We start from the raw sequence: 12,739 nt of genomic DNA, 5'->3' as shown, positions 1-12,739 counted from the left end.
GTCTAGTCGGAAAGTGCGAGTCAAGCATGACTGGCTCGAGAAAATTGCCGGGGAAAGACTATTATTGCGTTGACCCGCCATGTTGGCGGCCTGACTCACTGCTAGCGATGCTCGGATTTTTCATGTATTCACACGTCTACTGAGCCGGAGTACCCGGTCTCGAACCCGACCACGGCGGCCTTGTTTCGATGTAGGCGAAACGCAAAAGGCACATGTGCTGTGCGATGTGGGGGACGTTAAAGATCCCCAGGTGGTGGGAATTGTTCCGGAGATCTCCACAATTTTTCTTTCTTCCTTTCTTCTTTCACCCCCTCCTTTATCCCTTCTCTTGCGGTGTGGTTAGGGTGTCCACCGAGATATGTGAAACAGTTACTGCGTCATTTCCTTTCCTCAAAAACCAATTTTCAAGTTACACCGTCAAAAGTGCAGGGAAGCTAGGGGCAGTGTTTTATTTTGATGCAGGCTGATTATGGAGCAAATTTCTAGACCGGCTTCCCCAAAGTCGTCTTCCCGATTTGTTAACGTAGCTCCTCGCGTCGAACATGGCAAAAGGCATGTGACCAGCAGTCGCTTGCGGCTAGGCAGCAGCTTGACAACACCGTTGTTCACACTTACAAGTTTGACCTGCCCGTTAGATTCTCATTTTAAGCGAAAACGTTCGGGAATGATGTTCGCGCACTTTTGAGAGTTTCGTCTCTTGCACTCGTGCTCGGTCCTCAAAATTGCTATTCGCAATGTACTATGAGAACCAGAAAGATGTGTTGGCGGTTTTGATGTGCACCGCGGCCGTATACAAGCTTCATGACAGAGGCGCGCTTCTCAGGGCCGTCCTGTCAGCCTATATGCAGCCCGTAGGCATCAGAAATATGTGCCTAATATTGTTTTTTCCCATTCATGCCAAGCCCTAGAGTAGAGGAATGTCAAAAATGAATCACATTTAAGGATCGTTGGCCAGTACCGAGTTGCTGATAGAAGTGATAACTGTGATACAAGCAAATTTCTTCCCTTAGTCGCTTTGCTGTTGCCCAGGGTGGCTCGCCTGGCATCTGCTAGATCCAGCTAGGGAGCAGCTTAGTTCACTGCCCGGCGCGTCCACGGTCAACGTCGCTGCCGAAAGCTCGGCTCGCTCATTGGTTCAGTGGTTTGCGACTCACAGTCGCAATGCTGGAAAATTGAGCAGAGAGTCATTGGCCTGCTGCTGTCGCTTTTCGACCAAAACAGTCGCACAACCTCTGAGAATCACAAGTGTGAATGGGCCCATAGTCGGAAGGACACATCTTTTGTGCTTTTTGGCACGTTTTAGAGCCAGAAGTGCTCATTAGAGTGGCAAAACTACGCTCATCGAGCGCACCCCATGGAATGCTACGGCGCAAGTTTGCCCACGCTTTTTTGGCCACTTTTCAGCATTCAAGAGTCCTTGGTTTTCTTGCATCGCAAAGCGCCAGGAAAACTTTATTTTTGTGTGGATTCTATCACGGGAGACACCAGTGATGTGATTGTGACCGAGATTGACGGTTCGGGCGCGCTGCACCATGGAGTTTGACATCTTCTGTTCGCTCCGCTGTAAACAGCTGGGGGCACTCGCTTGGTACCCGTTTGTAAGCAGCTGGCGCCACACTGCGGTGACAGAAGGCGCACGAGGCCGCATGGGCAGAAGAAAAAGAGGAAGTGGAACGTGGCGAAGAGCGTGTGCGAGGGAGGAACTTTGTCGGCGACGGATGTGTTTGAGACCTGCTGGTTTCCAGGCTTGGGCCTCAGCCGCAGATGTCCGAGTTACCAGCCGTCGTTGAGAGCCTGAGCCACCAGACCCAGGCGCCACTGTTCCCTTCCTGTCCGGCAGCCTCAGGCCGCGGTCCGCCTCTGTCTCCACCACTGTTTACCCAGGCTACCTGACCTGGGGGTCGCGCCTGTCTTCTATCAGGGCCTCTGGAGCCCATAGACTGCGCCGACGCCCCCCGCCACACCTCCTCGCCCGACGCACCATCTATCAAGCTCACACGTCAAACGCTCAACACTTCCCTGAATATTGAATGCTGAGTGAGCCTTTCCTTTTTTTTCCTCAAGCTCTCCTTTGTCTTCCGCGAGTGTTGTCTTTGTTTGTTTGATTTCTTGTTCATGTGTTCGTGAATCCTTTCCTCTCAAGGCTTACATTAGAGCTTATTTTTTTCCACATGCCGCCTGGTCTATTTCTTCTTCCGTTTAACGTGTGGTAATCTAACCTGCCGTCCTTCCCCTCACATGGTTACTAGGCAGGTCATCTGTCGTGGGTTTGGTACTTTTGTGGCATGTTCTGTGCCTGCATGAGGCTAATTCGTTGGCGGTATTAATTTGTCACTGCATGCACAGAAGGGTCAATATGTTTACTTCATCCCAGTTAATCTCGCAGCCAGTTTCTTGCACATGCTCGGCGATGGCTTTAGTTATACTTTTTGGTTTTGGACGTTGTTCTGTTCTCCCCCCTGAGAGAGCACCAGAACGACATCCGAAACCAAAACGTAACAACTAAGGCCATCGCCGAGCATGTGCAAGAAACCGGCCACGAGATTAACTGGGATGAAGTAAAGATATTGACAACAGAAAAGAATACATCAGCACGGCAGAATCGTGAGTCTTTTATCATCCAGACGTTTAACACACTAAACAGGAACGACGGAACTCTGCTTCCTATCTATGCTAAATCATTAAATACACTTCTGGGTTCTACAAAACAATGGTCCTGTGCACCGGTTGCTTCATAGTGAACAAGGGAGCCGTAGTGCTCCCGAAACGTCAAAATTTCCATCTTTATTGACCTTGGCCAGTGAGCAATACTCCTCATCAGCCACTCGTAGCTACCTACTGTCATAAAAACATTTTTTAAAGTCCCTTCTGGGTTTTTCTCGAAGCAAATAAGTTGAGATTTGTCTAAAAAAGACCCTATAGACACTAAGTGTGATGTTTTCTAAAATTTGATTTTTTGGAGGATTTTTGCGATTTGAGCCCCGCATCCCCACTTAGTTGCAATTGCGTTGTTGTGCAGCTATTGCTTTTAAGCAACCACTCCATAACATCTGCTAGGCATTTGCACTGCACGCCTAGCGCCACAGCTCGTTGGGCGTCCGAAACGGGAGCCCATGTACCTCGTGGCAGTTCCACATGGTGCTTGTGCCGGCGCGCTTGATTCGTGAATTTCACACGGAGGTGTGTGGCTGCGGCACCTGCAGTCAGCTCAAATTCGTTCCACGAAGTCAAAGGAGCTGCGTGTCCTTCGATTAGAGAGACTCAGCATAGAGCAATCTGCTTCTGTGCATGCGCAGATCGTCCAGAGGACTCTACAAAGTGCCGTCTAGCTGCTTGCACACCTGCCTCGTCAGGACCATTTGGTGCGTGCACACTGGCGGTGCGCGGAAGCGGATCGCACTATGCTAAAGCTCTCTACTGATGCATGCTGCCTTACTGGTACGTGCTGTGTGCGGGTAGTGAAGCCGCAGGCACTTGGCACGTACAAATCTCGGGGCCGCGCTTCCACCTGTTCGCGTCTGCTGCCGTGAACATGCGCAGACTGGCTCCAGCATAGACGCGGGAGCGCAGGTGTGAGGAGTAGCGGGTGCTGTGGTTGAGCGCACACTGTGGTGTCATGCAGGAGGCAGTACGCTGGACCAAAACCACACACAGCAAGAGTTCCAGAAACATTCTTCTCTCGAGACAAATGCTAAAGATTCGGATCGAATCGAATCCTTTATAAACTATTTGACCGAATATTGGAAATATTCGCCCATGCCTTGCAAAAGTTGGCAAGGCATGTGCAGCTCTTCGCAGCTCATAAGTCTAGTGGTTAAGCCATGTGAATGAGCGCCGGTTTAGTGTCTTAGATATCCATTTGCCTCCGACTGTTGGTCTTGCATTTACACTGTTATGTGTCTGTTGCTTTGAGGTGGCCTAGACTGCGTGCGTGCTGCGACGTCTTCATTCCGCGGGGAAATATGTTGCCATGGCCACATGCTCTTTACTATGACTGTTTCTTTAATTAAATATGTTTTATTATGAATGAAAAAGCATGTACAGTCGTCTGCGGAAGCTGAAATGGGACTGTAGTTCTCACTTTACTGTACCCATGTTTTCATGATATGCAATTTTACGATTGCGAGGTTTTATTGTTGCTATAATGAATTATTTGGGTCAACAGTATTCTAATGATATCCTGAATGGACTATTATTGAGGCATTAAAAAAAAACACAATACAGGCACTTGCAGAAGATTATGAAGTGTATGTATGTCATGTATGTTTGGTTAGCAGTAGTATAACAATAGCCTGAATGTTTTATTATTGCAGTGTTAACAAACAAAACCATTACAGGCACTCGCAGAAGATGAGGGAATGGTAAGTATATCAATTTGTTGGGTCAACAGTATTGTAATGATAGCCTAAATACATTGTTGTTGCAGTGTTAACAAAGAAAGGCACATTACAGGCACTTGCACAAGATGGTAGAGCAGTAAGTATATCATGAATGTGTGGGTCAGCAGTGTTCTAATGATCACGTAATATGTTGAGATGTCAAAAAAGAAAGACGCATTGCAGGAACAAGATGGAGTGGTAAGTATGTATAAAGTACAGGGCTCGTTGTTGTTGGATGCTTTCCCTCATGACAGTAGAGCATGCTTCATCATCCCTAGGAGTGGTCTCCCTTGGTGAGCAGCAAAGCTCAGCTTCGAGCTCGGCACCTGGCTGGTTCCAAGGATGTGGAGCCCATTTTTGCCAACTCTGCCACGGAACAACTTGAGAGGCAGCTGTAAGTGAGGTCGGTGGAGGAACTCTGCACAGCTACAGAGGGTTTTCAATGCAGGGGCCAGCAGACGGCCAGTCCTTTACTACGAGAGCAGCTGGTGTTCACTGACACAGAAGCCCAGCTGTATTACTTCAGTGTTGAGGGAAATGTTGTTCGAGACTGCACACGAAACCCGCCTGAGGTATGCAAGACCACAATTCTCCTTTACTTTTTTTGTGCATCATTAGGCAGCAGCATCGCTGAACCTGACTCTCCAAATATGACATGTTTGCAATGCAGGGGCAGTGTAATGTTTTCCTGCACTGCTTGTTCTACAGCAAAAGCTGTAATAGCTTTGTAGAAGCCATATTGGGGTACGCTGGCAGCTGTAACGCGTTACATGTAATGCTTTTGACGTTAAGGTGTCCACCTTGAAACAAGCTGGTTACTGTGTTCCTTTCTTCAAAACTAACTGGCTGCTCTTCCTCCTGCCTTTCACTCTCTCCCATCGATAAGAAAAAGTGAAAGCACACAAGTGGGTTTTGCGTTTCGCTTCCATTAAAATGCGGATACTGTGGTCAGGTTCAAACCAGGTACTCCGGCTCAGTAGTCGAGCGCCCTAACTGCTGAGCCACTGCGGCAGGTGGAGCCCAATAGGACCGTGCTGCCAAACTAGCAAACACCATCATTTGCCGGCAACTTTTATTGATTAGCGGGCTACCAAAGCCTTGGAGCTTTCCTCTAGTACTGACGTACATGCGTGAGACATTGCTTAAGTGAGTTTCAAGCAATGTTGTTCCTGTTTATTCTAAGCGTCTATTCAAGTCATCTCCAAAGTCGGCTTTGACAACTACGCGGAAGTTTAAATTGTCACTTATAATAACGGCATTGTGAAAGCGGATACACGGAGAACAACTTGTCCTTCCAGTGCTGAGAACATTAGTCAGAGTCAGCAATAAAGCTTTCAAATCCGGTGGTGGGGAGAGCAGGAAGGGAGAAAAAGGTGCCATAGTGGATGGCTCCACCGGAGCCTTGGCAAGCCACAGCAGCTTTTTCTCTCCACTCCTACCTGCCTATGCCCCCCCCTTTCCCGGCGCTGTTCTGTGTCTTTCCTTTTCTCCCTGTCCTATTCGCTTCCCCAGCTTTGGTTGGCTGTGGTTAAGGTGTCCACCGAGATATGGCTGTGGACATCAATAGGAATTTTATCATCTGAATTCTCTTGATTTGGTAATGAATGAAGTTCTGCTGATGCCTTGACATGCTTCCTCCCCCATTCGCTTGCAGAAGCTAGTGCACCAAGCACAATGGCTTTGGCGACGATGTGTGCTGGGTAGAGTCACGATACTTGCATTATGGTAGACTGCCGTTAAGACAGACTCTGTTAAGATGATTTCTTGGATAAGAGGATCGGTGTTGTGGGGTTGAAATAGGGGGATAAATACGTTTTCCCCCGCTTAGCCACGGCTGACTGTTCAAACTGCCAACTCCACCCCGTGATTGCGCACACTACAGAGCGCATGATGACCACAGCGGGCCTTGCTCTGCTGGGAAACAAAGGAGCAATGACAGTGGGTGACAAAAAGGAATTTATTGCCACAGCAACAATAACGCCGGCTAGCAACAAAATACGCAAAGGAATCGAGGCCGTCCAATTCACCAGCAAGGTTACGAGCGAATGTTCGCCCACTCTAGGAAATGGGAGATACTTCAAGGCCAGATGGGATGAGCTCATGGGAACATTTCCCGCGAGGCCGAGCCTCGCTGGCGGAGAGTGGAGCGCCGCACTGAAGCGTCTGCACGCGACGAGATCCGGAGGCCAAAGAGGAAGGGAACTGTCTCCCTGGAACGCGAAGCAGTCACGCTCTCTGTGGCACTAGTGTCACTGTGACGCATGTGCTCTCCCATGTTATGGCAACTAGGGAGGGCACAGTGTGGGGAAGCAAACCCAAGGGGACGGAGTGAGAGTGTGTTTCTACAGTGTGAGAACACATTTAGTTGGCATCCCATAGACTCAATTTAAAAGAAAAGGAAACGACCTTTCCTCATATGATGTGACCATTAGTTAAGGCAAACTAAGAATTGCCGGAGCTGCCCTATAACAAGTCAAACCCAGTTATAATGAACAGCATGATTCAGCACGATTTGTTCGGTATATGGAATAATTTTATATACCCAAACCTGGCCACTTATAATGAGCTTCAGTACTAAATTTGTTATACAAGAGGTTTTGAACGGTGGGGCGAGAACGTACTGATGAAAGAAAGACCATGGCACCCACCATGAATAATCTACTGTGCAAGTAATTTAGTGGCGAGAAATGTACACCTGTTTGCAGTAGGCAGTGATTTTTGCCTGAACATGGTGTTTAGCTCCGTCAAAGAGAATCGCATTTTCGACATGCGACATCAATAAACGAACTCCAGTCCACTTCCCTTGTATTCCCGAGCAGTTTTGTCATAGCACATTGGCAGCAGAAAGGATTTTGTGAAGCGTCGGGTGGAGGCTATCATCTTTCAGTAGTACCAGACATCAGCACACCTGAAACAATTTCAGAGTCCAGCGGGCTCGCTGTCACAGCTATGTCATCGTCAATCATCAAAGAATCCTCGAAGGCAACTTCTGTTGGCACAGCATTTGTAATGCAACAATGGTGGTTTGCCATCAGTCAGGCTGAGCTGGGCCCTGCTCCGAGCGATGGCAGTGTGGCTTCTTCACAGGAACATAGACGAGTTCTTCTCATAGCGTGCCAAGGTCACTGTCATCTTGCACTATGCGCACTGCACTCACAGCTTCTGCACCCTCATGTACAGTCCAGCATGATGGAAGCAGTTCCGGGTTGTGTCAAGTCTCACGCGCCTTCAGCTTGTCATTCACCGGCAGTGTCACTGACAGCCACTCAACCACGCGCTTCCTCCGGTCGCCTAGCTTGAACGCACAGATTGATCAAGTGGCTGTGGTAAGAAGCTTTTGCTGCCGCCACTTGAGTCCAGCCATGGCTGAAGAAGAGGCATTTCTCGTTGCAAGCTCCTCAGCAGGGCTTGCCGCTATTTCTTCGTCACCGTGCAGGATCAAGTGCTGGAAAGCAAGTGCACAGCAGTGCAGGCACAGCCGGAGTCGGGAGAGCAGGACAGCAGCACGACTCGCAAATGTGAACAATGCATGGAGCATGGAAGATGACATCTCGTAGCATTCGTAGGGCTGATAGTTCGGAGCTGCCAGCATGTACTTGATCATGTGGCATGCGGCTGCCGAATAGTAGTGCTGCAAAGTGAGACTGGCCGATGGCGCGGATTTTAGAGGGCTGCTCCCGCTCCTGCGTTTTATGGGTTTCACTGAAGCGCAGCCGGGGCAGTGTGGTTGCCCAGAGACTATCCGGTGTCGGTGTGGGAGTGCTTAACAGCGTGCTGGTGGGTGTTTGGTGACCGATCGCAGGCGCTCTGTTTTCGATATATCCACTGTGTAGTTCTTTATAAAAAATACAATTTTTACGTGCATCATGCCTGAACTACTTCCGAGTGTTCGATATAAAGCATAATTTGCTGTATCCGAGTTCGTTATGTTGAGTACTTGCGGAACGTCTGTGTGGTACTCTCGAGGCAACAAAAAAAAAAAAAATAGAGAAGGTTGCTTCCTTCACCAGAACGTACGCCCCTGCAAGAAAGCTTCCCTGCACATTTGCAGGGATGGCAGGACACCATCACGTCTGCTTGCATGAAGCCCAGAGCTTACATGGTCAGAAAGACAAAAGAGACAGTAGGAAAGAAAAACAGACCAATGCTGCTTTCAAGTGGGATGGTGTCATCTATGAATGAGTGGCAGGCAGGTGCCAAACTTTTGTAGGGCTGCATCCCACTTGCGGCACGGTCAAGCGGCCGCACTTTGCAGGACAGCAAGGGAACAGGTTGAATTTTGATGTATCAGCAACAAATGAAACACAAGCATCTTAGCTGAAATACAAGCAAGGTAATTTAGCCTGTGCTTGTATGGAGTTTCCCCTGATTTCCTCATTTTGCTGTTTCAGTTGTCTTATTCCTGTTTCATTTGTTGCTGAGAGTACACTTGAAGTGTGCAAGGCATGTGTTTAAAAAATATAGATATTTATTTTATGTGTGTTATGTTTCCCATGGAATACTCTGCATTTCTCATTATGAACTTGTGAATATGCCACTGCAGATGATTTGGAATTTTAGTTCTGCTATTACTGTCAACATACAAATGGATGCAAAATTCAGCAGCAGTAACAGCTGACTTAACTGAAATGCACTAAGGTTGCTTTGTTTCAGTGAAGTTCTGGTATTCAGCATATGTTAAGAATAGGGGTTACACTTTTCAGTTTTTATTTTTGAAAATTTGGTGGACGTTTCCTGGTGTTTATTTACGAGCAAAATTTTTGGTTTTGTTATAAGTATTGTTATGCGTGGAAGAAATCCCGTTTCTTAAGCACACAGGTATGCCTGTGTGCTTAAAAGTCACATATAGTTTATCATGGTTCATTTGTTAGCAACAACTGTTTATATACTAGTAATTAACAAATGAATGTGTTTAGAGTAGTGCTAATATAAAATGCTGTCACAGTAGAAAAAAATTGCCATCGTAGAATTGTCATTGGGCAGTAAAGACCAACAGAAATAGAAGTTTTGTTTTTTCTAAAACACTGGGTTGTGCAGTAATATAAATAAACAAAAAATAACCAAAGCAACAGGGGAACAACACGCATATTCACATGACTTGCTTATGCAGATGGAACCAGAGCTTCCTGTCTAGTCTCCTTTATGTCAGCAAAGCTTTATCGGGTAGTGATATGCAAGCACATTTGTTGCATGTGGCACACTGCTGACTCCTTCAGTTATGGAATGAACTGTGAAAACAACAAACACTTCATCAGAAAGAAGTTTATGATTGGGAAAAAAAATTTGAGCGCAGCCATTATGACGATGACAGCAGTGTTGGAAGTGCTGCTGAAGTGTCACATGGTTTTGTGTTGACTGTGGCTTGTTACCATTGCAAACATTGTAACCAAGCAACAGCCCGGGCATTAGTAGGGGAAGCCTGGTCTGCACCCAGCATTTGCCTCTAGTAGCAGAGCAATGCATTTAAAACTAGACTGCTTATTCCCATTGTCTCACCACTTTCACATTTTGCTAATTGTCTCATGGGTGCGTCTTAAGAACACTCAACTTTTTGGTAAAAAAAGAAAAATGAATTCGGTGCGTGTTTATCTTCTTTCGCTTGTTTGAACCAAAAGCTTCAAACGCTTTTTAGGGTGTTCATCGTAAAGCAGGTTGCCTTGGTTCCTGCCTATATTTTCGGAGGAAGGGTAAATTTATGCTGTCAAGAAATTGAGAAATTGCTATGCAGTTAAGCCCTAGTCTAAATTGAACCCCGTTGTGCCAATAGTCACCCCCTCAAAATAAGCATGGTACCTTCATTCACTCGCCAATGTTTGTTAAAATTTCAAATTTTAAAATACAATTCCTCACAGGAATAGCCATACATTCAAGTGTTTTCTTTATTTAACGATGCTGTGGTATTATTTTAAATAAAAATAATAAAAAGAACTTTCTTTTTTTTTTTAAAGAAAAGTCAATTTTATTATGATAGTGTTCAGGGTCCCATTCAGCGGATAACCCGGATAACCCCGGGTTAGCGTGTCAAGAAAAGCAGGTGGCACCCTCGTGGAAGGCAAATTAAATTCAATTGCCCACTGTGGCGAGGCGCTGCGCATAAGTCTTATGGGTGCTCTGGAAGAGCAACTTGCTAGGGTGTGAAGATTCCCTATGATCAATGATGTAAAATAGAGAATGATCAATTCCACATATATACGCATGTAAACAAAACCTAGGCAAAAGAGACTTGCAAAGAGGACCCCAGGCCGCTGAAGGCACCCATTAATGCTATTGCGTCAAACCATTAAGGCGGTGCTTAAGTGTTCCCCCAAGTTTTTTTTTTGCCATGCAACAGAAGAGTTTATCTCATTTTAAGCACAGATTTATCTGTGCGTAGGCTTGTGGGGGATGTTTCTGTTGTGAAAAATGAAAAGAATATGATTAGAAGAGAATGCTGTGAGTAAAATCAAAATAGCATCATGTTGTGCTACTCATAGCTGCTGTGGCATCGCCATACATGACAAGCCTAAACATGACATGCTAATTCACTGTCATGCCTGATGTCATAAAGGCAGTGGTTATGCCACACAGTACAGAAACATTTATTTACTTGTGGCTGCCTAAAGAGCTTCTTGGACTGCACTCATGCAGAATTGATCCTTGAGTTCTGAGATGCAGGTAGCTAAATCAAACACTGAGCCCCCTGAGCCCAGTGTAGACCTCCTCTTCATTGACCTCTTCTTCTTGTTGACCTCAGGCCAAGCCTGCTGTTGGAGTTATGCATTCATGCAACGCTTCCTTCACTCATACAGGCTTGTGTACCCATTTCTGGACGTTGTTTCTATTTTGCTGCTTTGACTTTGTTATGCTCTTAATAGTATCATCGTTTTTCAGGAGAGCTGGCTTGACACTGTGCTGAATTGGCAGCACCCATGTATTGTTTGATACTTAGAAACCTTGTTTTTTATCAGCTCTGTAATGCTTAGTAAGGGCTGTTGGGGAGAAAAACTGTGATGGAAAATAACAAGAAATTGCCATTTCCAGCTGGATTGTGGAATCAGAAACCATTCAGTTTCACTTCCGGCCAGAATTCGAAATGGAAATGTCATTTCCAGCTACTCTGGCTGGGAATTCCCGATGGAATTTGTGTCTTCATTTGCACGTGGGTGATTTGGTAATTGCCAGTGCAACTGAGCAAATCGCCCTCATTAAAAGGATGCACCAGTAAAAGATCTGGGGAACTTGTCTGTGCTGTGGAAAGGCTTATTACTTGTGTTATATCTGTGCAGGCAGGCATGGCCAGCATTACAAGCATAGCCTGGAAAAGTGATCACATTGTGCTTGGGGATGCTGAGGGTACGCTCACAGTCTGGGACCTCAAGGGCAAAGTGCTGAGGTGAGCCGGCCTCTAGTGGTTTTGTATCTGCTTACAGCTTTGATGGTTCAGCATTTCACAAAGGAGAGCTTTCTGGTAAAAATATTTGGTGTTTTGGTGATTAGAAGCACAAACACAAATTTTTCAGGTGCTGTCAATAGCTGCTGTGTTGTCAGAAGCTGGTTCATGACCTAACTGCAATAAACTGACCTTGCTACACTCATATGTTCTGATGCGAATAACTGTGTAGGCAGAATGCACTTTTAGGTTGATGCTTTTTCATTATACCTTGCTAGTGATTTTATGGTTTACATGTAGGCTGCATTTACACCTCGCTTTACTTTGGCTGCCTCTATGGCTCGCTCGTGATTGATTCACTTGAATTGCTTTATTAAAATTTTTTAATTGTAAAATCACTTTTTGGACCGATAGCCACAGGCTAGATGGGGTCCAGTTGATCATAAAGTTCTGTGCAAGCATAACGCAGATTAAAAATTCACGATGACTTAGACATTAGAAAAGGAAATGAGAGTACTTGTCACCAACCAAGGTTACACAAAACGATGTCTGAAGCATCGCACACACTTAGTACATATTGCAGTTGGTAAAATGCCAATAAAATGCAATTACAATAATGAACATGCTATGTACAGGGGCTCTTTATGCAAAACTCGTGTACCTAAGAATTCTAGTAATCGTTGCCCATAGATATTGTTATTTGGCAGTAAATTGGAGTTTTCTAGAGTCACTCTTCTTGTTGTCCGATTGGAGGTGTAAAATAGAGCACAAAAGTTCAAATGGCAATATCTGAAGGTTTCTGAATAATGGCTGTGTAGAATCAGTGAAACTAGAGTTGTCATTATTCTTAAAGCCTGTTTTTGTATCCTAATGATAGAGAGTAAAGAAGTGAATCCTCAAGATTCAACATAATATGTAAGTGATGCCAAATACAGAATGCGCAGAATACCAGTATTGAAGTACTCGCGGGTTTGTAACGAAGCAGTGCACC

The 12,739-nt window shown here is 45.8% G+C and overlaps 1 protein-coding gene and 1 long non-coding RNA gene across 2 annotated transcripts in view; both read left to right on the top strand.

Moving 5' to 3' along the window:
• The window catches only part of LOC144115348 (WD repeat-containing protein 11-like), a 155,009-nt gene that overhangs the window by 78,080 nt on the left and 64,190 nt on the right, over nt 1-12,739 (top strand). The window contains 3 exon segments of the mRNA XM_077649735.1: nt 4,658-4,773; nt 4,828-4,951; nt 11,645-11,751. Coding sequence (XP_077505861.1) covers nt 4,658-4,773; nt 4,828-4,951; nt 11,645-11,751 — 347 coding nt within the window.
• Nucleotides 1,971-4,485, top strand: LOC144109732 (uncharacterized). The gene is made up of 3 exons (XR_013309632.1): nt 1,971-2,037; nt 4,314-4,361; nt 4,427-4,485. It is a non-coding gene; the product is annotated as an uncharacterized LOC144109732 (long non-coding RNA).

This window comes from Amblyomma americanum, chromosome 1 (genome assembly GCF_052857255.1).
Source record: "Amblyomma americanum isolate KBUSLIRL-KWMA chromosome 1, ASM5285725v1, whole genome shotgun sequence".
In the NCBI taxonomy this organism is placed as follows: Eukaryota; Metazoa; Arthropoda; class Arachnida; order Ixodida; family Ixodidae; genus Amblyomma; species Amblyomma americanum.
The sequence above is the reverse complement of the archived record's forward strand: the minus strand, read 5'-3'. Positions and strand labels throughout refer to the sequence as shown.